Genomic DNA, 27,163 nt, shown 5'->3' with positions numbered 1-27,163 from the left:
CTTATTTAGTGTTCAACTGAAGTGTGAGTAGTCGTGTCAGGAGTGGTACAAACACACCAGTAAGAGCAAAGCCAACCTTATTTACTTTACTTAAGTACTTTAAAAACAGAAACCACTGACCAAAGTGTTAAACACGGGAATAAAAATACATTAGAAAAAATTACATGAATAAATATAATTAAATTACAGCACAAAATGAAATCGATTAAAAAATGTAGGCTACAATTAGACATGAGTGAAATAATAAGTGCACAGACAGTGCAGAGGTGTAGTACATGCACTACTTTATATGTACTACTAGCTCACAACATCCAAGATGGTTACATTTAAATATTTACCTTATTTTTATCTCTTTATTTGTATTTTTATGTTCCGGTTTGTTTGTTTTTTAATAATGAAAATGAAAATATTTCTCCACCTCCAACAAACACATTTATTTTCTGGACCTTTGTCGCTGTGGCATCTTCGTTGTGTCCACCGAGCGCAGCTTCCTGTGCACGGAGCAAATTAACTACATTAAAACTGCGCGCGCTCATTGGCTCGCGCTGCAGGCTCCGCCCGGGAACTGGCCCAGCGCGCGTGACATCCAAGGAAACTTGACACACGGACTGACCCGAGGAGCGGTGCAGCTGCGCGTGCGGCCGATCCTTGTGTGACTCACAGCGCGTTTTTTATTATTATTATTTGTTGTGAAGCTCACCTGTGCGTCGCTCATGGAAACCAGGCAGCAAGGTGAGTGAGTGCCGTTTCTTACCTCTCAGACCGGGATAACTGAATCCGCAGCGTTACTTTTTGTTTCCAGTTGATCTGATAATGAGTTGAACTTGAGTGTTGCACGCGCCACTGTTATGACGTCGCTGTGGGAATGGAGAAGAGGGGGGAAAAAGTGTATAAAGCGGAGCATCTGCTGCTGCTTATGTCAGCTTCATCTGTTGCTGCATGGCGCCTTCAGTGTAAAGACTGTTTGTTGAGGGTGCTGCGTTTTTAAGAAGCAGTGCAACAGTTAAGAAGCTTCATGCACACACACGCACGCACACTGTAAGACGACATGGAAACTCCTGACCAAATCCTGGGCTGGCTACTGTTTACCCCCTCTATGTGGTGACTTTCAGGCTATTTATGGAAGTTCTGCAAAGCCAGAATGCTTTCTATTCACCTCAGGAATTGGCTTAGCCCCCCTCCATCCTTCCCCTGTCCACTACCTTTGCGCTTTGGTCTGCTGCAGGTACTGCAGGAGATAAAATCACTGCTGCAAAAGTCTTTACAGAAGACGCATTGCTTTCGTTTTCTACAGCAGTGCAAAGAATCTGTGTTGTTTTTAGAGTACAGAGTGACTCCAAGCTATAGATAAATAACGTTGACTGACTGCTCAGACCAAATGAATTGTGAAAATGAAAGCTGGAGCTCGAGCAGTAGCTCTGCTTGTGTGGGATATAAAGGATTGCTTATTCAGGTAGGTAATTGCATTCCTTTGCAGTCTGATTCTAAATAGGTACCTGTTACAGCTAACAGGAAGCCGGAAAGGCTTAGAGAGGGAGAAAAAGGGGGGGGAAAGACTCTGATATGGGAATATGAACTTTATAATTAACTTATTTGTTTTTTATAAAGCAATACTTTTGGTTATATTTCATGGTTACCCATGTACAAGCAGCTGTAATGTCTGGAACAGGGATTTTTTTGTGTTAACTGCTGTAAATGTTATGTGCAGTATCTACTGTTTGCCAGTTTTAATTAATTTTTTCAGCCGTATGACCATCCCCAAGCCTCTGATTTAGCATAGCCACATGACCGCTGGGCCGAATGGTAATCTTGTGACCTAAGCTATTTCACCCCCACAAAAAAGCAGGGGGAGGGAGGAGACACACAGAATGGACAGTAAAGAAGGAGACAATTTTCTTCTGAGCACCCTATGACATAAATCAGTGTTAGTGCTAAAAGATCCTCACAGTCTGGTATGACCTGCTTTGAGTAGCTAAAATCACACATGTTGCTGTATAAGACCCACCTCTGAGGAAATTATTCTTCTTTATTACCATAAAACATGCTTTTTAGATTAAAATGTATGCTCAGTGTTTTTCCACCCAAGTACGTGATCTTTTTCTTCCCTGGAAAAACTGTTTTTGCCAGTCAGCTTTGCCTCATTGTCAAAATGTGGAACCAGAGGGACATATTGTAAGTGAAACTGGCCTTATCCTGGCCAACTTCCTCCTGTAGTGCTGGAGTGTGGTGTAATGAGATTTCATCTGCAAGAAGGGAGCTTGTATTGCCTAATAGCTTCAGATATTCTTTCTGGATTGTTTCAAAGTTATACAAGATCCCGTTGTGAACCCTCTGTGGCACTGATTTCTTCTTGGTCTGGGTCTCTAAATAATAAGAAGGAGCTACATCCTGTTTAAAGAGCTCGGAGAAGTTCATATCAGTAGCACATAGGGTCAAAAGTCAGGTTTCCTGTTCCTGCACTGAGCTGGGCCTAACTACAGCTGTCAGGGAGGAGAAGTCTCCATGTTTGCATGTATAACCGGATTTCTTGTGTCCCCTCACCCTGCTGCCTTGCTCCGCTGCAGAGATGTACTCTAGTGTTCTGAGTGGATCAGTGGTGGACTGGGGCAGCATGGGCCCCGGAGAGGAATGGGTTGATTCAGCCATACACGAGGGAGAGCAGGGTAAGACTCAACTCTCCCAGTAAAGCAAAAGAAACCCGTAAATCCACCCTGAATCACAAAAAGCATAAAACCACGTCATGCAGTGGTGCTCTGAGCAATGCTGAAGCAGTAAAGGTGCAGAATGTTTAAAGGTGCCTGTCTATAGGAATTACTGGAGCACTTATTGCCCTTCTGTTATTCAGTGTTGATTTAATGAACAGTCAGATGAGTGAGTTTGGTCTGTGTGAATAAACCAACAAGTAAAAAGACAAAAAGACTGGAATTTTATTCCTTAAATTGAAGGGAAAGTCATTCCTTTCATTGAATTTGATATAACTTTACCCAAAGCAGCAGTGATCAGGCTGATTTGAGTGCATGATACCTGTTAAATTACAAATAATCTATTTTTTCAAAGACCTGAAATATGAATGTATATGTGGGAATGCATTTAAACCACACGAGATGTTTCTGCAATAGAACAGAAAAATATATACTACATGTAATATGACAGGTTTTTGCTCATAGCTACAGAAAATTATGGTCCACCTCAGCCCTTCAGTGCATTTTAACATCTTCGGTGGATTGTTTCGGTATCGCGGTACACAACGTTACCGTTTCATTTAACACTCTCAGCTCTCACCAATTGTGTTTTCTTCCACCACATGCAGCTGTCCCCTTTAAAAAGCCTCCATAGGTTTTATGAAACCTTGTAAATGCTAACATTGTGTCTTGCGGTGAAGTTTCGACGTCTTTCATCAGTTTTGGAAGAAAATGCAATTCTGTTACAGTGCAAACCATTTGAGGGATATACTGTATACGTAAAATCACTAGCAAAAAACATTGGCAGTTATATGAGATGTTGCTGACTGATAGGATGATTTCCTTAGTATGAAATTACTCACATTCCTGTGTTTCCCTTAAACCAGTAAGCACTCTGTTCTGTCTGCAGGAACTTCCTGTATTCTTACAGGCAGTTTCACAGCCTGTGAGCTTTCCCACTTTTGCCTTTTCCCCCTTCCTTAAGCTAAAATATTAAATAAGAACTAATTGCTTGCAAAATTAAAAATTCTGTTTTCCTCAGGTACTGAACATGTTTTAAACTGTGACTTTACTCAGGTTTGAATCAAGGTAAGCTTTACCCCTCTGATGAGGAGTCCCTTAGGAAAAGCTCATATGGTTTTACCTCCGTCGTCCAAAATGGGGAAAACCTGACAGAATGGGGTAAAACTTCACCCTCAGGGGACAGCCGGTGGGGTCACACATCAGTGTCTGACACCTGGGCCACGTCCACCGCTTGGGATATGCAGCTGGACAGCACAGGTGACAAGGGATGTAGATATAGAGCCTGTAGATTAGATCAGTCATTCACTTTGGCTGAACATTTAAACCTACAGCTACCCCTAGGGCTTCTGTTGGCACAAGCAACATGGTAAGCATCAGGCAATCTGATCTGTGACAAAGCTATTAAAAACTAAATTCAGTCTTTTATCTCAGCAACGATTGAATTATTTGTATCTGCCGATACATGATTTTTGTGGTGTCCTCAAATGAGAATGCACTCAGAGGTGGCAGTGACTGTTGTTTATCACTCGTGTCACGTTAACATAATAGCCATCTAGAATTTCACATGGGATGTATCCCTAGCGGTTATAATTAAAAAGCAAACACACAGACTCCACTGTATATAATACAGTTTGCATTTAGTCTCAAATATAGACCACACTCAGCCTAACAGCAGCAACAAGGAAAATGCAATCAAACAATTAACCAATCAGATAAATTTAATAAATCCAAATTCCTGCAATTTTTTGGGGAATATATTTTCTTTCTGTTACCAAGAGTCTACAATATGTTAAGTGTTCAATCAAAAGGTTTTTTTTTGTTGTAGAACATGGTTTTTTTAAAAATGGTTGTATATTGTATTATAAAAACAACATGAAATTAGCATTGTAACTTTTCACAAAGTTTAATCTTCTCGTTGTTAGATGTTGCCTGCACATTTCTAGTGGCCCACTGCTTCTGTTTAATTAAAAAGTGTCAGTCACATGGGCCTAGAGACCAGTTTTTGACACCTGGCAACCTCTGGTTGCTAGGGAAACGTGTTTTTCTGAACTGGTTGCTGTTGCCAGGTGAAGTCAGTCGCCGAGAATGTCCCACAGCTAAAACTTGCTTGTGATTGCTTTTGTCACTAGCAGGTTGTCACCGTCCACTTTAGTTTGCATGGAAGACACAGACTTGCCTGCAAACACTTGCTAACAAACCACCGAGCTTCAGCAACATTTGAAAAAGTGTGACAGCAATTAGACACGGAGAAATCAAATGCTGTGTATTATCGAAAAACTTTTACTTTGAAGGCGACCAATCATCGCCTCTACTGCAGCAGCACCGTTTCTTTGAAACCAGTTTCTTGCTAGCGACTGCCAGCAACCACTTGCCAGCCAGTCAGAGAATACACATTTTTCCTTTGCAACCACTGCTTGTTTGAGGATCCCCAACTGGTCTCTAGACCTGTGTGAAGACCTGGGAAATTGAGATTGTCAGTACCTGATCTTACACTGAATCTTGTTTTCAATGTCTGTCTGTTTGATTTTACCCAATGAACATTAACCTTTCTGCAGGTTATTCCCCTTTCACTCTTATCTATATTTCACTGTCAAATAAAGGCATAAGATGCCTTATAACTACTCTTAACCAGGGTATTTCTTAGCTAAAGCAATATTTTGGTGGACCTCAAAGGTTTTGGACAGACAGACATAGCTTAGGTCCTTAAAAAAAAGTTAGCTAAAAGGAAATCAAGGTTAGCCAAAAAATTGCAAAAATCATCAGCTAACAAGTAAAGAACAGCACTCAAATGTGGTCATTCATAGCTACCTTGCAGTGGTTTTTACCTTTATATTCAAGAGCACTTTGAAAAGAAAACATAATCTGTACCGTGCAGACGAACTTCAGCAGAGATGGTGTGTTGTGTTGTGTAGTGTTTTGTTTCCCAAGCTTTACCAACTCTGGTAGAAAATATCTAAACCGGGGCTCTGCCTGGCTTTTTAAGGCTGTGTAAACAGGGACACTGCTTTCTGAGTGCACTTAAGACAGACATGAAAAGCTTCTATTGAAACCGCAGGGGTTTAAAATCTCATTGTCCTCCTGCTGTGTAATGTTAGCAGAAAAAGCTCTTTACTGTAGAAAGACCTGCAACAAACTGAACTGCTGCAAGCTGTGCTTGAGTTTCGTGCTGTACGCTGTTTTTGTGTGTGAGTTTGCTGCATGAGCTGCTGCTGTGTCCCCTTTAACCTTAGTTTTCAAAGAACTGAACTGCTGATATGTTAAAGTAGCCACTACAGTCAGTGGAGAGTGGCGACACAGTGCAGTACATTAGTCTTTACTAACCTCACTGTCCCCTCACCTGTCTTATAATGCGGCCACATCAAGAGAGGGGACACCTCACCGCAGGTACGTGAAAACGTTTTACTTCCATCCTGTCGAAATGGCGTCTGAGTCAGCATTTAAAGGGATAACTTTAAGTGTTCATTGACACACGACTTGCGTGTATTTACCTTTCTTGCGTTGTGTGTACACTGCCCTCCTGCTGTTTCCTGGTACTGTGTGCTGCTGTTAAGCCCTTTACAAATATCATAAAAGCAAATGGTGCAACAGTATAAGACGGATCATACTAAAATAGTCTAAGCGAGTTCACCTTCAGCTCATGCTTTATTTTGGGTGTTTGCACCTCTCTGCAACTATTATTTCAATAGAATTAAAAGGTAAATAAACATTGCTAATCAGAAAGCGTCATTTACTGTAGTTGTTTCATTCTGTTTGTGTATCTGAATTATGTGTGTGTTCTGTCCTGTCTAATCATATTTCATTTCTTATAGCTCGTAAGTTGGGCAGACGGCTGCGATGCTGCTCTTGTAAACAAGCGGAGGTTTTACATAATGTCTTTAATCTCAATTCAACGCTTTTCCCCAAGCGCATGTTTTTCATTTGCTACAAAACTGAAAATCAATCACTGCAACTTAAAATTTGCTCTCCTCCCCGAAGTCTCAACCCATCTTGTTTGAGTGTGCGTTAGTGTTTGTGTTTGCCTGTGGTGTTGGTCAGCAGAGTTTAAGCACGATAATCCACATCAGTTAAGCCAGATTAGGGCACTACAGGCTGCAGCCTCAGATTACATAACTGTCAGAGACACGATCAGAGATGGAGACAGACACAGAAAACGTGGAAAAAGCAGAGTCAAAAAAAACAATGAAGCAGAAAAAGGCAGAATGAGGCATGGATGCCAGATTGTCTCTGACATGGCTCATTTAAAAATACACGATGGCAACAAAACAAGTAACAATACCAGGAAATAAATCGGCGCCCAGTACAGATTTACTGGTGGTCAGAGACCAGATTTTCACCTTGAAATGTTGAATTCACACCTTGTCATTAGGGTGTCGTCAGTTTTAAGGTCACACATGGACACGCTAAAGTGCATTTATGGTGCCTTTGTGTGTGTTTCACACAGGTTTTCTAGATTCGGAGCCACTGAGAGAGGCTGATGAAGACTTTGTGTCAGACGTCAACCTGAGCGCCTCCATGACGGAGGAAGAGAGGGAGGAGATTCAGCAAGAGTTAGCTAAAGTAAACACACACAAGAACACAAATATATCTTTAGCATTAGGATGATGACTTTTTTATCTCGGTCTATGAAGTCACTTTAGAAGCTGTGTCTTTCTGTGCATGTCCAGCTGGAAGAGGAGATCGGCACACTGAGGCAGGTTTTGTCTTCCAAAGAGAAGCAGCATGCGGAGCTCAAACAGAAACTGGGCATCACTCCTCTGAGCGAGCTCAAAACCAACTTCAGCAGAGGCTGGCACGACATGCAGAGCTCAGTAGCGTAAGTTACAGTATGTGTGTGTGTGAGAGAGAGAGGCTACATCACACAGCTAAGAAACAAAGAAAGAATTTGTGTGCTTAATAAGGTGTGTGTTTCGAAGTGTACACGGCAGAATGGCTTTTATGTTAGCTGTAAACACTGATGCCCTTCATAGGACACACTCAAAGTAATCACACAAAGAGCAGGTTTCTCTCTTCTTAACAGCCAGCATTGACTATCCAAAACGAGTGCCAGATATCAAAAAGCTAATTAAAAAAACATAATGTTCTGCTCCTGGCTGCACAGCATGTGTGTGATTTGTTATCTTTGTTGTGCTCACTGTAACAGACACCATAAACCTGATCAAAACACATCACCCAGTGCTGAAGGCTATGGTTGTCCTCAGTGCACAATTAGTAGTACATGTTCCCTTTAGCAGCTGGAAGTCATTGTACTGTACTATGATTTTCTTTTAAATGTCACTTCCCTACCTGTAACAGGGAACATTTATTGTTTGTGTACTTCTCTTTTTTTTAAAGAGAAGTTGTCGGTGTATTTCTGAAAAAAAAATTCCCTTAAAGAAATATTGATTTCAGCTGTGTGCTTTAAAAAGTGTACAACTATCTACCAACCTAATAGTGAATGAAATGGTACAAAACGTGCAGCCCTGCAGGTTTTAGGTTTGATTTTACCGGGGCTTTGATGTTCATGCAGATCTGCAGGAGTTGATCTTATTTAAAGATTAATAGGAATAGTTTGGAGTTTGGGGAAATGTGCTGGTTTTCTGTTCTTTCCAAAAAATCTCAGAGGGTGACAAATTAAAAGGAAAACAGAAAGCCTCGACCTCCATAGTAAGAAGATCTGGTGGTTCTGTAATGCTCTGCATGCATGGCACTGCGATCGACTCAGGCTTGTAGGACAAGCAGGGATAGTTAACGGATGGAAAAACATGATGGTTTAGCAGTCAAGTGCAAAGTGATCAAATTTACCCAGTGATCCTACATTTCTATCTCAAAAGGAGTGTGTTTTTTTTTTTCAAAGATAACATCCAGATGGTTGGATAAAATGAAAAGTAGTGAATCGTGCCCAGTCACCACATCTCATGTGAATCCAGTGCTTGTTACACTGCGCTCCTTATCACTGTGATCGGGAATGTTTCCTATAAGAATTATTTTTATCCCTTCACTAGACCTTCAGAGACATGCTAGGACAGACTGAAGCTGTTCTGGCAGCATGTATTAACCTAACACCTTAGCAGGAACCCAAATACTATTGTGTTGGGTTTTCCTTTTAATTTTTCATTTATCTGTACAAGACCAGGTGATAATAGTTAGCTCCAAAGATACTTGGTAAGTCACTTGATGGGAATACTAAGCTAAAGAGCCATCTTCTCATCTCCAAAATGTTGTTTCTGTAAGATCTTTTAGTGTCTCTGTCTCCAGAGAAACAATCAAATTTTCTGATCAGATGGTCAGCACTGAGCTTTTATCCAGACAGCAAGAGACAAAGAAGAGCAAGAGGATAGTCTCTGAAGGCCAGCTTTCTTATCCAGTTACACTTTTCACCGAAGATCACCTTACACACAGACTCCATCCTCATCTATAATGAACCAGGGTGACCACAGCAATGTGTGGTGTTAGAGAAACTGGGCAACACAGACATGCGAGAAGCTGTGATAGACGATCTGGATGCAAACAGGCCCAACCTAAATTCATGTCAAATTTCTACAATACAAAAAAGCAAAGTAGGGCCTTAAAGTGATGTGTTCGCCTTTTTACTTAACGCTAACAAATAATCTCAAAATAAGATAGATGGTTATTTTTATTACCAGTGATTGAAGTGAGGCTTTGTAAAAATAATTGCACATATGAATTATCAGCTAAAGGAATCACCCAACATGAACTGTGACTTATTCCATTTGCTTTTGTAAAAACTCAGTAGTGCAAGTTTTAATTACAGCATGTTCATGCTTTTGTTTTCTCCGAACAAGCCTGTGTTGTGTATGCGTCTTTATCTTTCACTGCACGCACCTTTGTGTTTTGTTTTGGGGTTTTTTGGCAGCTACAAGAAGACATCAGAGACGCTTTCCACAGCGGGACAGAGAACCTCGGCAGCCTTCAGCACGCTCGGCAGCACCATCACCAGGAAGATTGGAGATATGAGGTACAGACTGATGGTCACATGTTCATTGAATTTCCTGCTTCACACTTGCCAAACAGCTTTAACAGTGACAGTAGTTGTATGCAAACCGTGTGGCCACAGTCACCCAATGAATTTGGTTGTTCTGTGGACACATGGCGTTGCCTTCTGTGACACCCGATCTGCAAACGGTTTTAAACATAGATTAGATAAACTGTTTCAAATGTCTAAAGTCATCTTGCCTCTTCAGTGAAGCATGTTCGCCAAATAGTGTGATAAATGTCGTCCTTCTGCAGAGGAATATGTGCTAATGAATCGAAGCCCTTGTTTGTGAAGGTTTTCAGTCATTGTTTGTCTAAAAGTGGATTTTATCTTAATAAAAGCTGTGCTAATAGTTCTGCTGACAGGTCAAGAGCATCTTGTATTAAACCAGGCTTCCTTTGTCTAAACACATGGATTGATCCCATTAATTGCTTTAGTCTTTGAACTTTTTCACCATTCAGTCTTTAGATGTTGTTCATGTGTGCTTGTAGCTCACAAAAGATACCATTTAAATGTGCCCGTTGCAGGCACTTGATCATCTTAAAGCTCCATTATCGGCTCATCTGTGTAACTTACACAAGCATTCCTGTTTAACCCATCTGCCCCGCGTGCGCCTCCACTTTTAACCAGCTCGGTGACACTTTCTATCTGTGCTACCCATCTCTGTGTCTCAGACAGCAGAGTTTTGACTCTTGGTCTAAACAGTTCAAGGCAGCATCAGATTATGTAAGAAGCACTAAGCTGCTTTCTGAGTCAAAGGGCTCGAGGCAGCGGCTGTCTCCCTCGGTCACTTTCTGTTGTTGTTGAGCTGACAGTCTGCATTGCTCTGTTTGAGAGACGGATACACACACACACACACACACAATGTTGGGGTGTTTTGCAGGAAAGCATGTGTCCCTGTGTTAAATGTGCACAGATGACTGCGTGACAGCGCAATGGTGATGCAGAAAGTATTTCCAGGATGTGCAGGTGAAAACAAAAAAAGCTTTTGAAGGTTAGGAACCAAAAGCTCAGTGAGGACATCACAATATGTCACCAGGCCCATGTTGCTAGTGCTTCATAATAATAATAGTTCATATTAATAATGTAATAGTGGTGAAATCAATCAGAAGTCTTTTCTGCAGACAGTTTGGCTTTCTTTGGCTTTAAGTGGAAGCACAATTACACTTAATTATTCTATACCAATACTGTACTTATATACTTTTTATACTATTCTAATTATACGATTAAAATTATACTATACTTTCAGTACTTCCCTGTGTAATTGAATGTATCCTTTTTTGAGGATATCAATTGCAGAAAAGCAACAACTTATTATCTTTGGTATATTCCAGCATGTTTGGTCTAGAGTTACTGTTCCCACGGAGGTATGTTCTCACACTCTACACAGGTTTGGTTTGTGTGGGCATGAACTTATTCGAATATTTTTGCTGTGGATATCTATCTATCTATCTATCTATCTATCTATCTATCTATCTATCTATCTATCTATGTATCTATCTATCTATCTATCTATCTATCTATCTATCTATCTATCTATCTATCTATCTATCTAGTCTATCTATCTATCTATCTATATATCTATATTATATATATCTATCTATCATCCATCCATCCATCCATCCATCCATCCATCCATCCATCCATCCATCCATCCATCCATCCATCCATCCATCCATCCATCCATCCATCCATCCATCGTTATTTTATGATCAACAAAAAAAATGTTGAAAGGTTTAACTTGCAACATTTAGAAATGAACTATAAATACTGGATGTGCCACAAAATGTTCATGCAAATATGAATAGGAGCTGCCTGTCTGGTATAACATGTGTTAATGCTGTGCAATTAACACTGACCAATGACGACAAGAAAAGCAACCCACAACCTACAGAAAATCACGTTACAGGTAGATTAATAGAAAACAAACTGTCAAATCAAGTCAGTCTGTAACACAGTTACAAAGATGATTTACGCTGTTGTTTGTCAACCGAGTTCCACAGCTGGGTTTCCAGTCACTGTGACACTGTTTCCCTTGTTCTTCTTCTGATTTCTTATTCTAACACAGATTGTTTACACATGTTTTAAGAGTCGAGTTTCAAAGAGTTGGTTACTGGTGTTACCTAAAATAAGTGTAGTAGTGGTAGTTTGCCTTTTGTAGTTAAATAGTTTTGTATTGATATTAATGTTTGGTAAAGTGAATTTGACAGAGTGTGACTGTAATGCTGACATCGGCTTGTCCAAGTATCCTAAAATGTTTTTCCGTCTTTTTTCATGCTTCCTAAGATCCAACTCCATAGGGTAAGGAGCCACACAGTAGATTTTATCAAAGTAAGGAGTCTGTTGCAGTGAGTAGATCTCAGTCAGATCAGCTGATAGCACTAACTGGACAGCACAGTATGGACTCATTCAGGTTCTGGTCTGAGCCCAGAATCACATCAGTTTTGTTTTCAGGGAGAGAAACTGTCTTCCTGAGTCACATGAGTGGCTGCACTTCCCTGTGTGCTAAAGCTAAGCTAATAAAAAACAAATTTAGGACCACATTGGATTTTTCAGTTTTAAATTAATAGCTTTATTTAATAAATCTATTGAAGAGAGATTAATGAAAATACACGAGAAACTCTGGAGTGGCTGCTGCTAATTCCTTGCTTGCATATCTTTTGACATGTAACTGCTTTCCTGTACGTAATCCTCTGTCACACTCTGCACATGCACAGCATCAGGACAGAACAGCTAAGCACTGCTCTGACTCTTGGCTTTGTTTCTGGTTTGGTGAGTGCGTGTAACCTGTGTTAATCATTAACTCTTCTCTCACCACGCTCTCCGGGGACAGTTACTCTATCAAACACTCTATGAGCATGCCCGCTATGAGGTAACCACTCTGTGCTTTTGTGCGTGTCTTTGTGTGTGTGTGAGTGAGAGAGAGAGAGAGATGTTTATATGTGAGATAATCATTTAAAATTTGAAGTTTTTGTGTATTAACACAAAAAAATCCTGTGCAGTCTTTAGGAGTTAATGCAACGCTTGCACTGCTTTGTATTTAGTTAAAGGCACTCTGACCCTGACACACCTGGAAAAATACCTGGTGTGTTTTTTTCCACATGCTCACTTCTTCAGGTCATTTTGACTTTTTTGTGTTGCAGTACCAAAAAACCCCCCATTGTGTTATTTCAGAATATTTTACAAATCAAACATGACCCCTTTTTGAATAAGGGCGCTGCCAAAAGTAGCTTCTTCTATTTCAGAAGAGGATTTCACAAATAATTGTGTGCTCATGTGATAAGACAGCAAAATGTGGTTTATTTTTTAATAATCTTTCCCTCCCTTTTTCACAGAAACTCTCCCAGCTTCAGGTCTTTTGAAGAGAAAGTTGAGAACACAGTTTCCACTATCAAGGTAACCATGTGTGTGTGAGAGGGAGATTTAGCATTATAAAGTGATAACATGTGAAAAGCCTCAAACAGAGTGTGTTTGCCTTAAAAGTAGTCTCACTTAATCCGAGGCATTTAGGGGCACTTTTGAATGTTTTTCAAGATAAACTAAAAACTATTTCATGTGAACGCTGCACATAAAGAAGCTGGTCAGGTTGCAGCTTCTAAGTACTGACGCATAAAACAAAGTACTATAATTAGTGTGTAATTATGAGCCTACACTCTGACAGGGAACCCACTGATTACTGACATTTATAGTGATACCAAAACAAGTCCTAAGAGTCCAGAGGAGTGTACTAGGAAGCAACATTCATGGGTTAGTAAGCTGTGAATCTGACCCTGTTTTTACCCGACTAGATCACCAGAGAGGTTTATATTAATCACATGTTGATTATTTGATTTGAAATCTGCTGTGGTGGTTGGCAAAGTTGGAACAAAAGCTGGTGAAATGACTCCTGTTTCCATGTACACGCCCTGCAAATGCCCGACAGCTTCAGTCTTTGTAAAAGTCTGCCACCTTGAGTCGACTCTGCAGCACCACAGAACAAGAACGACAGCTTCAGTGACACTTTTGTGCCTTTGTTTCTTGTCCCAGACAAAGGTTGGCGGCACCGGGAGTGGCGGCAGCTTTGAGGACGTCCTGTCATCCGCAGCGCACGCCAGCTCACAGGACACGCCCACCAACAACTTGATGGACAGCTCTGGGAGGCAGTGTTAAGGCTCCACCCGGACCACGAGCCAGGGCTTAAACGGGAACTCCGCTGCCGATGTGTCGCAGCACTTTAACTCAAAGCTCTGACTGAAACAGTGCACAACACCTTTTGATCCTTAGTGTCAAGGCGCTTTTGCAGAATACAGATTGTCTTAAAACCTAAATAATTACATTTACCCAAAATGAGCCCTAAGGCTGCAGTCGTCTTCTTTTATTTTAAAAGATCAACTCTAAACCTCATATGATACGGGGACTAATGAGAGCAAGGAGCCTATAATGTTTTCCTTCTATTTATAGTGTTGAAGGGTTTTTAGTGGATTTGATGAATGCCATCTGTCCTCCAGAGGTTTCCTAACCACGTTACACCACAGATGTTGATGAGATGGGGTTGGGGAGGAGCAGCTAGCAGATAGGCCTTAAATGACCTGAAACACGACATGAAACGAGTCTGAGCTGATTACACATCAACTTCAGGAGACAGACTGAACCTAAACCCCGCATATCGAGCTGGTACTTTCTTCTTCTTCTATTTGGCACATTTGTGCTCATGTAGTTCACTCAGCTGTCAGATCACAGCTGGGTTTCCCCAGACACAAAACAAAAGGCCGATTCCTCCGTGAGATGTGTAAATTTAAGACGAGTGGAAAAAGTGACAGTAGATGTTCAACACCGCATCAGTATGAGAGTTTTAAAACAGCTACCTTTTTTTATTAGGACAGCAGAAAACTGCTGTTTCACATCTTTACTAGAAATATGTTTGTGATTTTAAAAAATTAAGTAATTTTATTACTTAATGCTGTAAAAATGTGACTGTGATCAACCTGAACATCCTGGGTGACGTTTGTATAAAGGATTTTACACTACTACAGAAGATCTAGCTCCTCAGGTTTCACTGTGGCATCTAAAAACATTTTGTTGTCGGCATTTCACGATATATACTCAGTGTACTGATATACACATGGGGTTGGGGAGGCGCAGCCAGCAGTGAGCTGCAGCTGGGGTCTGTTTGAATATCTAAATGCAAACTGTGAGAGCAACTACAGGAAGCAGTGGTGTATATGTGAAAAAGCATCAGTGCGACATGATGTATCATCGGGAGCACAATTCTTGGCTGTAAATGTGACGCATTAATCCAGCGAATGCTGTTACGCACGTAGTGAAACTACATGAGCTCAGATTTTAACGCTGAAAAATTGAATTCAGTGTCACTATAACTAAAATGTTGGTGCCGTAAACGATGAGAATGATCTTTGCAACTATTCAAATCTGCTCTGTGTGGCAAACTCATTACTTTGTCTTTGTATTATTTGCAGTAAATAATCGTTTGTGTTTTGTAGTTTTTACTTTCTCTTTCATGTGTTAAACTTTTGTTTTTGGTCCTCTCCCATGAGAAGATGCTTGGCCCTTGAAATACATTCAATAAAATCCATAAACAGAAACAGACTCACTAAAAATAACTCGTTCTGTTCTGTCTTTGGAAAATTGATTTCAATAAACCTTTTATGTAATAAATGTCTTTACAGCATAAACACAAAAAGACATAACTGTGACCATCATGTACAATAACACTGTATGTGAATGATCAATAACTGTTTTTATGACTTTAGTATGTATAATAAAGATTGTTTGAACCAAACCTGATGTCACTCTACAGTTTCAACAGCACTCTGGAAAAGCATGGGGAAAACGGAACAAACATTAAACCAGCTGCAGCTTGAGGTGATTAAATGCTTGCTCAAAGCTTGAAGGTGTTGCATACACGCAACTGCTTGATTGCACGATGATTGCACATGTCAGCTTTTAGGAGGCAAGCTGTCTGCAAACAGTCGCATCCGCCAGTCAGTCTCAGAGACTGTGGAAGGTTTGCAGATAATTTCTCTCTAATTTAAAAATGCAGAACGACTGAGATCAGTCTGAAGGAATCTTTGACAATAACTGATATCAGACCTACTCCACCACCTTATTTGTTCAGCCAATCACAGATCTAATCACACCAGCACAGGTGAAAAGTTTAAAGCACCAAATTAGTTAAGATGAGAGCCCTCGCCACAGTTATAAATGTGATGCCAAACTTGGGTTTTGAAGCCTCTAAGTTTACTTTCAGGAGCCAAGTGCGAGCGCATCTTTTTTAGATTCATACCTGATTCACATTCAAGTATCAAACACTAAAGATGTACATGTATATCAAATAACCGAAAAACACAAGCTGTCACAAATACAAGATCAAGAAATAGCGTTACTAAATAATATGTAAACGTAGCGGTTCCTTAAAAGTCATTTGCTACTTCAAATCTTCAGTCTTTGCTTTAACTTTGTCTTGGTTTAAAATACGCAATAATGTGTGTAAACTGAAAACATATAAAACAATGACTAAAACAATGAACTGGTGTGATTTAGACAAAAAAAACAAAAACAATATTACAGCTTGTGCGTCCCTGTACAGACTGTTTGTCTGAATCCAGCATCTCTGTCTGCCTGAGAAGTCCTGTTCACTGTGTGCGTGTTACAGTCAGGAAGCGTGTGACGTTGTGTGGTCTTTTTCAGGCACCGAATCAGCAGCCTGCGATGGCTCAGACGTCTTTGTGCCATCTGTGTTGGTCATGTGACTTTCTCGCTCTTTGTTCATAGAGCTGACCAGCTGGAGAACGTCCGGGTGGTGGAAACGACCTAAAGACAGCCCAGCAAGATCAGAGCGAGTAGAAAAATGGGTAAATGCTACGATAGACGTGCTGGAGACGTACCGGCTGTGGAGTCAAAGAACTCCTGCAGTCTTCCTGGTGTTCCCTCCATCTCCTCATACTCGTGCGCCTGCAGGATCATCTCCAGCTGGTCAAACTGTTTCACCAGCCGGGCCTCTGCGCTGCTCTGAGTTTCATATTCCTGCACAAGGACAAAGCATCCTGCTTATAAAGCACATGGCCAGGAAGCAACAAATGCCATGTTTGCAGAGACATACTTCCCACAGTGCGTAGATTTCCTCTCTGAGAGCCTCCGGAAGAAGACTCGTTAGTTGCTTCATCGCTTCCTGAAAGGCAAGGAGAAGTTACAACTACAGCCAAGTTTAGTATTTGCCTCCTTTATGATGAAGTCGCTTGCCTCTTCTCTCCTGTGTTTCTCTGCTTTGCTGATGTTATCTGATGGCGCGATGTCTCCCACAATGCACTCTGCCATGTCGTGAACCAGAGCCAGCTTTATGCACCTGGAGACACAAGAGTTCACAACAACAGTCAAGGTCCTTTATACTGCAAGCTAAAAACCTTGCAATATGAAAGAGCAATTCCTTGTGATCTCCTATGAGCAAGTATGGCGACAGCTGTCGCCATGTCGGAAAGGAAGAAGTCCCTTTTAACAGGAAGAGACCCAGAGCACATAAAAAGAGGAACATTTATATGTTTTTCAGCTTCCCTTTTAGATAATGGTGTAAAAACTGATTTTCAGGTGTATGGGACCCACCTGTCCCTGTCCACTGTGGGGTCAGTGATGGTCAGAGACATCATGGCCATGCGGTACATGTGGTCGGACACACTCTCCGGCTTCTTCACATTCCTGTACACCCAGCCGGTCCGCGGCACCCTCTGCGAGTAATATCAGCCATCAGTGACACACATGTCTCATAACTGGTTCATCAGGGGTTTTTTGGGGGACACTCTGTGTGCAGATACTGACTTCACTGTGTTTGATAACTCGTCGTGAGTGCAAGTAGGAATAGTTTTAAGTTTTTTGTTTGTTTGTTTTTGCAGGTAAAGCGGGTAAGCACACCTAAAAGATAATATATCTCTGGCTTCTGGTGATAGATTTTTCTGGCTTTCCGTTGTGGGGAAATACTGTACACTAAAGGTTTGGTGGCAAAAAACACACGAAGCTGCAGGAACATATCACATGTACACATCTACAATAACAACATAGAGGTGTCTTTGTTCTCTTTCTATAATAACTCACTTTCAATTGTCCGATAAGTTTCATAAACTGCAGCATTTTACTCATGCCGGCTGTTTTGTCCGCGGTGGCCGCCATCATGATCCGCCGACCCGGATACAGAAAGACTGAGTTTGCTGATGTAATAGCGCAAAGCAGCCGCTGGATGGCAGCATACACAACGTAAAGATACCGAGTCGAAGGACACACTTGTATCTGTTTATTCAGGAAGCACTGCCTCTCCTCCTGTCCTCAAAATACACATTCAGGTCTTTAAAATCCTGCAGTTTGTGTTTTAGGAGTTTATGCAGATTTATGGATATTATATAATGTCATTTGCACATCTATGCAGAACATTTTAAAAAAGGAAATACATTGATGAACCTTCAAAATGCTATCACTTAGTTTGTTTTTCTTTACCCTTTCCATCTTTTGTTTGTTTGTTTATTTACTGTTAAATAATGTGCTACTTATGCTGTAAGGGCTGATTTGTATCCCAAAATTGGTGGAAAAGTGATTCATTTCTTATGATATCTTTTAATTGTTTGTTTGTTTGCTTGCTTGCTTGCTTGCTTGATCGATTCTTTATTCAGAATGTATCCACATTTGTGCGCTTTTACACAGAAGATACCTAATTTGTAGAGGTAAAAAAAAATTGTGACAGGTGAACATCAAATTATAAGATTTCCTGCATGAGCATGTTACTTTTACTTTTATCTAAGTTTCAACCCTAATATTTTGTCATGTTTGCCTTAAATCTTCTGCATTTTTATTTATTTATTTATTTATTTATTTATTTATTTATTTATTTATTTATTTATTTATTTATTTATTTATGTTTTGGTATGTTAATACAAGGTGAGAAAGCATTTACTGCTTTGCGCAGTAATGAGTACAAAACTCTAGATGGCGCGGATGAAACAAGCAAGGAGGCAAACGGCTTATAAAACCACGAAGAAGAATCTACACCGGAAGTCAACAAAGCGGGAGATTAGAAAACGTAAACAAACGTTTTTCGTGGGGTGTTCCTTTTTTGTTTCACAGAGAAACTTCATCGTCATGTTGAACAAAGCGCCCAGACTGAAAAGTACAATTAAAACGAAGGCGAAGGGCAACATAAACGTGAGGCCGGCGTCAGAGGCGATGGTAGGCTATCGCTTTGTCCGCAGCTGACCGGTAGATGAGCGACGCTAAATAACAGCTGGTTTTTGCTCCTGTGTGTTCAGATCGAACTGCTGACACTGCTGTTCCTGAACAGCCTGGCTGAAGAGGCGAAGGCCAAAGCGTTTGAGGAGAAATCTGCGACGATCAGAGCTCAGCACGTCAGGGCAGTCTCCAAGGTCGGTTTATGTTCACATAACTGCATTAACAACACAATCATGTAACCAACCAGTGATTAGAGATTTACTATTCATTAGTAAATCATTAGTTAATCTATTGATTCCCGATTAATCGTTTGGTTCTGTCTCTCCGTTTAACTAAACAACCTTAAAATTAGAGATTGAATTATTTTCAATATTTCCATCACTGTATATAACTGTAAAGCACTAAATGTAAAAGAGTAAACTACGTTTTTTTCCCTTATTGGAGGGGTCTTGATTGAATAACTTATATACATAAATCAGCCCTTACAGCAGAAAATACACATTATTTAATATTAAAATAAACAAACAAACATATTATTTCTCTGCACACACAATCAAATCACATGTTAACATTTCAAAGACTTTTAAAGAATTGCTCGACGCTAGGTAGTTTCTGTTACTGTAAAATAATAACAGCTATCATCTTGTTACATTACGAAGTTTTTCTTTTAATCATTGTAATTGAAACTACATAAAACAGACAATTTTATTCCCTCAGTATGCTGGCACTTCTTCATATTATTAAAGATATTTTAAACGTACTGTACAGAAGTTAGAAATTTCAGTGTTGTGTCAAATTGAGCTCACTCTAAAATTTTTCCGTTCTTTCTTTACAGAAAGTATTGAAAAAGGCGAGAGGATGATGAAAACGGTGAAGAGCATCATAAAGATTATTTTGGAAGGCAGTGGCAATATTCTTTCATATTTTTAATGTCTTGTTTTGATCTGAAATTCCTTTTTTGAGTTTTTTTTAATTGTATTTCCGTGCAAGTAAACACTGTCCTTTCATTGTTCTGTATTAAACATTCATGAATTTTACACTGCCTAATTTATGTATGACAACTTAAAATATAGAAAATAATTGTTATTCTTATCTGAAAACATTTGGGATCAAATTCTTTTAGAAAGTCCACATTGAAATGCCTGCAGGCAGTTATTTGGGCATTCATTTGGAAGCCAAATTAAATCACTCCCTACCTAAATGTAGTTAAATTTCAGTGGCCAGTGATTCATCAAACCTGCATATACATAATCACCAGTCAGTCCTGATAAGACCTGATTAAGTTTGCTGACTTGATCCCAAAATAAGGTTTTAAAAAGCTGTATGTGTGCAGATGAGCTCTCTCGAATCTCTGCTTTGTTCTCCCATTATATCCCATGATTCTTCAAATTCCTCACTTCTTCACACTACATGTGTTAGTGTGATGAAGTGATATCCTACTGGTTCCACGTCACTACAGGGTTCCTCATAGTGAGCCAAAAGGTTGAAGTCGTAAAAGTGCCTGATTGTTCTTTTACAGTATCTGCTAAGTTACTAATGAAAAGAGTGTCATGTTTGCTCAACCGGCACCCTGACAGCAGATGTAGCGGGGGAGGGGGTTCAAAGTCATCTACATAACACCCAACAACCAAGAGTCAGGGGTGGGAATTAAGCATTTTTGAAAAAATGAGTTGGAATGGGCTGATTTATACTCCAAATATGGGGCTACTTATTTTGCCTCATTTACATAAACGTAATTATACCAACTTTGTTCATGTATGAGGCAAAAGACATGTTAATTTATCATGTTTTATTATCTTTGTTATATTACCCTAGATATGGAGATATATATTTAGATATATACATACATTTGTAAATGTATGTAGAAAAGTATGTCCTGATAGGTGTGTTCACCTGTCACAAAAAAAATCCGTTTTTTTTGTTTGTTTTTTATATTACAGTTTTTCTGTTTTTCTTTTAATTTTAACTATTCTTTTTACCTCTACAAATGAGGTATCTTCTGTGTAAAAACACACAAATGTGCATACATTTCCAATAAAGAAGCAAGCAAGCAAGTAAACAAACAATTACAAGATACCATAAGAAATTAATCACTTTTCCACAATTTTGGGAAAAGAAATGTTCTATAAATCAGCCCTTAAAGCATAAATAACACACAGTAAATAAACAAACAAACAAAAGCTGGAAAGGGTAGAGAAAAACAAAGTAAGTGATAGCACCATGAAAGTTCATCAATGTATTTCCTTTTTAAATGTTCTGCATAGATGTGCACATGAGGCAGATCTGGTGTGGCTGCACACCGTACACAAACAAAGGAGTGTTTCACAGAAAAAGAGGGCTTCATTGAGCCTGTATATTATTTTGGTTTGGTATGTTGTACACAATTTTACAAGAAAAATGTTCAAAAAATGCCTCTCGGTGCAAAATGGGTTTAAAAACATAAACAACTGTGGGATACTGTTTGTCCGTGATTTGGACAGCCCAGTGTGTGCTCCCGACGCATGGAAAACCAAACAGATTATGTTGGTTTCTATTGGAACCCCCCCCAAAGTTATAGTTTAACCTTTCTCAGCAGAGTTCAATTCAGGGGTCATGTATATTCCCAGTGTTATCCATTTCTCCTCTAGCTCACTGTGAGGTTGGGGACTGGACACACTGGGGTGCATCTGTTCAGAAACAGAGCATGCGGACCCACCGAGGGGACAGAGGACACGCACCCGGCCAGTCCTGCACTTTCCAAGTGTATATGGTAACCCCTGCTCACACTTGTCAGAGATCAGGAAGTGCGCCATCAGAAAGAGACTCGGGAGCAGCCTGTAATGAGTTAAAAGAAGCCTCTTCTAAACCATTTGATCTCATCCTTCTTTTGGCTGCCTTTCAGGGGTCACCACAGTGGATCAACTCACCCCCTTTTTTAGCATCCTCCTCTATCATACCAGCCCTCTGAATGTCAATTCAATTCAATTTTATTTTATTTATATAGCGCCAAATCACAACAACAGTCACCTCAAGGTGCTTGAAGGTCCTCCTTCACTACATCCTTGAATCTCCCGTGTCTTCCTTTTTTCCCCCTCCTGCCTTGCAGCTCCATCTTTAGCATCCGTTGTTGAATTTATGCACTAATGTCTTCTAATTTAAAAACAAGTAGAAACTCTTTCATCTAAAAGAAGCCAGATTTTTCTATACAGCCCAACAGTTATGACTGAAGTGGATGGATATGACTAACTTTATTAAAGTGCTTGTGTACATCTTCATCTGGACATGCTTGTAGGTTAGCTATTAATTTCCAAGGTTCATCTGTGCTTCAGTTTATGCCTCACTAGAACACTACTCTTTTGGGGACTAAAATCAACACAAGAGCCTGGGGCAAGTATGGGGCAAATTATACTTTCACATTTAATGATGAAAACTTTGCGTTTGTGCTTGTTAGAAGCTCAAAATGGCTGAGAAATGCAAAATGTTTAATGCATACAAAAGATGCACCAGTGCTGTGGATTCCCTAAACACTTCAAGGTTCTCCATGCACTGAGATAAGCCACAAAACCAACACCAACTCCCACCCGCCATGGATCTCCCTGACAACAAAAGTGCCTCAAACATGATCCTAAGGATCTTCTATTATGCCAGTGGTTTTAATCCTAACGTTGCTGCTGATTGGTTTATATTTACAGTTTGTAATTTTATCATCCTGTGTGTCTATCTCTCATTCCTGTGCAAAAATTTCACCGCTTTCCTACTGAACTGTTAACACAGATAATAAAGTTCAGATAATTTGATTGTATTTGCTAAATAATATAGCAAATATAATCACCAGATGTAGCAACTGCATGAAAATGTTATAGAATCACTGCCATTCTACTGCTGCAGGACATTTTCTGTGCCACTGATAAATGTGAAACTAATCCCTGCACAAAATATTAAAACATGCACTTGTTGTATAAATGACATTTGACCTCAGACAAAATGTGAACCATGTTAAACCTTTTTCTAAACATATTTATTTGTAACTTTTTTCCAACATATTTTAACCCCTTGATGCCAAGTGCATTATATTTGAGACATGACTTTTTGAAGCTTCATTAGTGTGATTTTTTTTCTTTGCCTGGTAAACCTAAATAAAGACATTTTTAAGACAAAAGCTAGATGTAGCAAATATTATGCAAATTTAAAGGCATATATGCAAATTACTTTTTTGATTATTTCTTTAAAAATGTGTTTGAGCTGGGTGTTAACACCATAGGGAATGAGTATTCAGTATGACCATGTATATCTTTAACTTGATGAGTAAGAATTTATCAAACAATAGTTTTTTAACTCTGGGTTCAGTTTTTTAGAGTTCTGGTAACAGGGTTGCGCCAAGCACAACACACAGTAACTACAATGTCTAATTAAAAGTGAAAATATTATACCTGAGTAGGACAAATGTTTTTTTTTTTTTACGGTTTATTATTTGTTTTTCTTAAGTAAATCGCAGTTATTTTAAAAAATTAAATAAAGTTAGTTCTTTTTTATGGTGTACAACATACTAAACCATAACAGGTTTAATGAAGCCCTCCTTTTACTGTGAAATACACTCCGTTTTTACCTACTTTGTGCAGCCACACACACCAGATCTACACAACATATGTATCACCGCTGGAAAGTGTTTGCAGCACATCCAGCAGTACTTAAGTTAGCTGGGCAGGGCACAGAGCTCAACTAACGTAGCAACACAGTCATTTCCTGTCATACATAACTTCATAACCAAATATAAATGCAGCTGTGGAAATATCTCAACCTGGCCTTCAGCTGAGGACGCTTCTCGAGGTATCCCGAGTTCAGGTGAGTGTATTTATAGGCCACTTTAGCAGCCCGGAGACACACTGACAGCTAGCAGGCTAGCTACATGCACTGCTGGAGCTAGAAGGCTAACTTTGGCTGAATGAATGATTTAACTTATCCGACTGTAGATTAGTTACAGCCACAAAAGCAATGCCAGAGTTTAACATTATGACAAGTAGTTTAATATCTGTTTATACAACTTGGGGCTGAAAAGCTAACGTTAGCACAACAGTAGCCTAGCTGGGTGGCTACATTAGCTCTGCCAAACAGAGAGGCCTTTGTTGTTCTATTTGCAGACCGATAAAGTCACGAGAAGTATGCTGGCCTGTCTGTTGTTTGTAATATTTAGGCTTTCAAAGCTACAGTTATTTGGGAAGTAATGTTCAAAGGGGGATATTTGCCCTGAAAACAGTTTTGTGCTATATGCGAACGAGGGCGTTCCCAGAAGTGTCAGCAGAGCAGTGCAGTGCATGCTAACTTGGGCTGCATTCCCATGTTTTTGTCAGTGAGTCACTAAATCTGTTTAGCTTGTAGCATGCATGTCCCATTTGCTGTGCTGTGACTCTCTCCCTGCAGCATGGCAGGCTGTGGAGAAGTGGACCTCTCAGCAAACGCCCTGCGACCTTCCAAGCTCATTGAGGAAGTGGGAGATGCTGCCTCCACCAGCACCAGCACTACCCCGGAGTGTGCCATCTGCCTGCAGAGCTGCGTCCATCCTGTACGCCTCCCGTGCTGCCATGTCTTCTGCTTCCTGTGTGTGAAAGGTGCCTCCTGGCATAGCAAGCGCTGTGCTCTCTGCCGACAGGAAATCCCTGAGGACTTCCTGGAGCGGCCTGTTCTCCTGTCACCTGAAGAACTGAAGGCAGCGGCTTCTGGGTTGAGCCGAAGCGGGGGAGTAGGAGGTGAATCCTGCGGAGACTATGCATGGTACTATGAAGGACGCAACGGTTGGTGGCAGTACGATGAGAGGACAAGCCGAGAGCTAGAGGAGGCCTTCGCCAAGGGCAGAAAGAGCACAGAGATGCTGATTGCGGGGTTTCTTTATGTGGCTGATCTGGAAAACATGGTCCAGTACCGCAGAAATGAGCATGGTCGCAGGCGCAAGATAAAGAGGGACATTCTAGATATTCCTAAAAAGGGGGTGGCGGGATTAAGGTTAGACCCTGAACCTACCCCTGTTCCTGCTTTACCTGTCATTGCTCCGGCAGCAACAGAGCGTGTCAGCTCAGCTGATGGATCGGACTCTGCTGGCCAATCGCAGTCTTCCTTTCCTGTTATTGTGTCTTGTCCCCCTGTTAGACCTCAAACACTCCTGGGGCGTCATCATCTCACCAGTCCTCTGTCACCTTCGACCCTGGAGGCATCATTTTCTCAGCTTCTAATCAGCCAGCCTGAGGGTGAAGAGGTGGAAGGAGATGACGAGCTTCAGATGTATGAATCTGCATCTGGCAACAGTGAGAGTGAGGACGAGAAGGAGTGCGAGAGAGATCGAGAAGAATCAGTGGCACGAAGAAGACATAGGCAGAGGCCGCTAAGAGAGATCCAGCCAACCAGAGTCCCTCCAAGGGGCAGGCCTTCTAGTTCTACACTCAGTCTCCGCTCACGTAGTCCTGATGGGCAGTGCACTGTGACAGAAGTGTGACTGGAACATTTGAAAAGTTCTCAAACTCTCATCAGTTCAGCAAAAAAGTTTAAAAACCAGTATGCATCTTTAAAAGATCCCATGGATGGAGCAATACCTTTTGAATGTGTTGTTGCCTGTGTCACTGGGTGATTAACCTGTTGACTGATGTGCCAAACATTATCCTGAAATTATTGTTGGAATAATTAAAATTCTCCCTCCACTTTAATGTAAACTTCATTCTGTCGGTGGCCCTGTGTCTGTTGAGCTGTGTTCAGACCAAATTCATGAAAATATAGAGAGTAGTAAAAGCGAGAAGAAGGATTACAGGCAGTAGCTGGAATCAGGTCCTCCAGTTTTGAGAGAGTTTAGAGAATCCATTTTATGACTCTTAGCAAAATTTCCACTGAAGTTGTAATGCAAGTAATTTAGCTTGCAGACTTGCATACTTTCCCCAGTTCATGGCACCTGAAGCAAATTAACATTCTTACATAGACATTATATGAAATTGCTACGTGTGGGATAATGTAATAGCTAACATCATCATAACACCTCTGATATAGGTTGATGTTTCATGTTACCTTTGTTGTACTCTCTCATGAGCAGAAACAACTAAAACCTTAGAAAGGAATATAATTTTTTTTTAAGGTCGTTGTTATAGTCGCAAACAGTTTGCAGTTCATGGCTCAGTGGTTATGCAACAGCAGGCTTGTTCCTAAAACAAAAAAATGACGTGCTTTAGAAAGCTATCCAGTCTATAAACTACCATAAGCTCACTGCCTTATCATAAGATGTGACAGTGTAATACAGCCCTTTTGAAATTCAGTGATTCTCTATTTACCAATTTTATGAGCTCATTGTTAATGTGGCTGATTTATGTATATCTAAATGTTTTTTCCTCTTTTCTCCATTTTTAGAGTGATGGTTTAAAAATCAAGCCTAAAATGTAGCAAAAGTTACAGAGGATTGAAACTGCTTCCTTGCTGTGATGATTAGGTTTTTTTTTTTTTTTAAAGCTTAATCGGGATCTAATTATTAGCTATTTAAATTTGAGTTTGTGTGTGTGTGTGTGTGTGTGCGCACGTGTGTGTATTAGAGGAGGGAGGCCATTTTCCCCCCTGGTTTAGTGTGATAGTCTTATTTAATAATGATGTGTTTTTTCTTTTGTTGTGAGCACTGTTGGGTGTTGAAAAGCTATTGGCAGAACCACTGGAAAGTGTTGGGTTATATATGTAGAGAGACACATTTGGATTTCTATTTCTTGTCACAGGGCTACTATCAAAGCTTTGGCATTGACGTGTACTTGAATGAGCTCACACTGTCCTCACAAGCTCTGTCACCCTCACGACGCCTTCCCTCCCCATGTTCTTGCTTCAGCTTTTAAGTTTTTGCTGTACCTGTCTTACTGAAGTCTGAATGTTTCCCTTGTGGTGTTTTTGTCAAGTTATTAAAATTGTTTATCTGTGATTTAAAGTCACATAATGGGGTGTGTTGATTTTCATTTATGATGGATGAATATGTAATTCAGTGCATTAGAGGATTGTGGGATGACTGGAAGCTCTGATCCATGGACTTGCTTGCAAGGAGTGTCCTGGATTTAATGTTTCAAGAGTCCACAAGATGGAGGTGTTGCTCAGATTTCTGAAACCCTTAAGCAGCTCCATACAGACTGGGTGGTTGAAACCTTGCCCGTGATGCAACTAAGAGTATTTTTGTGCCTATTGTGAATAATAACATTTTTAACATTGGAATTACTAACTCAAGCATACATTGTACTGGAAAGTTGCTGAATTCAGCTGCAGTTTGTGTCAAAGTGAATACTTGAGTTTTTATTTAACA

At 40.2% G+C, this 27,163-nt stretch overlaps 4 protein-coding genes across 9 annotated transcripts; 3 read left to right on the top strand and 1 right to left on the bottom strand.

The window, feature by feature from the left end:
• Positions 1-596: 596 nt before the first annotated feature.
• tpd52l1 (tpd52 like 1) lies at positions 597-15,457 on the top strand. Of its 6 annotated transcripts, XM_005914260.3 has the most exons (11): positions 597-732; positions 2,565-2,663; positions 3,759-3,962; positions 6,069-6,089; positions 7,147-7,262; positions 7,370-7,518; positions 9,559-9,660; positions 11,965-11,979; positions 12,512-12,550; positions 13,014-13,074; positions 13,705-15,457. In XM_005914260.3, the coding sequence occupies exons 1-11, from the start codon at positions 714-716 to the stop codon at positions 13,825-13,827; spliced, it is 948 nt and encodes a 315-aa protein (XP_005914322.1). In that variant the 5' UTR covers positions 597-713; the 3' UTR covers positions 13,828-15,457. The 6 variants fall into 6 exon arrangements, with proteins under 6 accessions (XP_005914322.1, XP_014193161.1, XP_014193167.1 ...); XM_014337675.2 differs by lacking the exon at positions 3,759-3,962; XM_014337681.2 differs by lacking the exons at positions 2,565-2,663; positions 3,759-3,962.
• Positions 15,458-15,624: 167 nt separating this feature from the next.
• On the bottom strand, positions 15,625-17,901 carry hddc2 (HD domain containing 2). The gene is made up of 6 exons (XM_005914259.3): positions 17,761-17,901; positions 17,275-17,396; positions 16,918-17,020; positions 16,778-16,846; positions 16,563-16,701; positions 15,625-16,488 (listed from the first exon to the last, which is right to left on the bottom strand). Exons 1-6 carry the CDS (start codon positions 17,836-17,838, stop codon positions 16,331-16,333), a joined length of 669 nt encoding a protein of 222 aa, XP_005914321.1. The 5' UTR covers positions 17,839-17,901; the 3' UTR covers positions 15,625-16,330.
• Positions 17,902-18,677: 776 nt separating this feature from the next.
• On the top strand, positions 18,678-19,919 carry cenpw (centromere protein W). The gene is made up of 3 exons (XM_005914262.3): positions 18,678-18,882; positions 18,963-19,076; positions 19,718-19,919. Exons 1-3 carry the CDS (start codon positions 18,796-18,798, stop codon positions 19,742-19,744), a joined length of 228 nt encoding a protein of 75 aa, XP_005914324.1. The 5' UTR covers positions 18,678-18,795; the 3' UTR covers positions 19,745-19,919.
• Positions 19,920-23,489: 3,570 nt separating this feature from the next.
• LOC102312035 (E3 ubiquitin-protein ligase rnf146) lies at positions 23,490-26,806 on the top strand. Its single transcript, XM_005914263.3, has 2 exons — positions 23,490-23,703; positions 24,280-26,806. Exon 2 carries the CDS (start codon positions 24,281-24,283, stop codon positions 25,343-25,345), a length of 1,065 nt encoding a protein of 354 aa, XP_005914325.1. The 5' UTR covers positions 23,490-23,703; position 24,280; the 3' UTR covers positions 25,346-26,806.
• The last annotated feature ends 357 nt before the right edge of the window (positions 26,807-27,163 follow it).

This window comes from Haplochromis burtoni, unplaced genomic scaffold (assembly GCF_018398535.1).
Source record: "Haplochromis burtoni strain Fernald_Lab_line unplaced genomic scaffold, NCSU_Asbu1 Contig_8, whole genome shotgun sequence".
NCBI classification, from domain to species: Eukaryota; Metazoa; Chordata; class Actinopteri; order Cichliformes; family Cichlidae; genus Haplochromis; species Haplochromis burtoni.
This window is presented reverse-complemented; position numbering and strand designations above follow the sequence as displayed.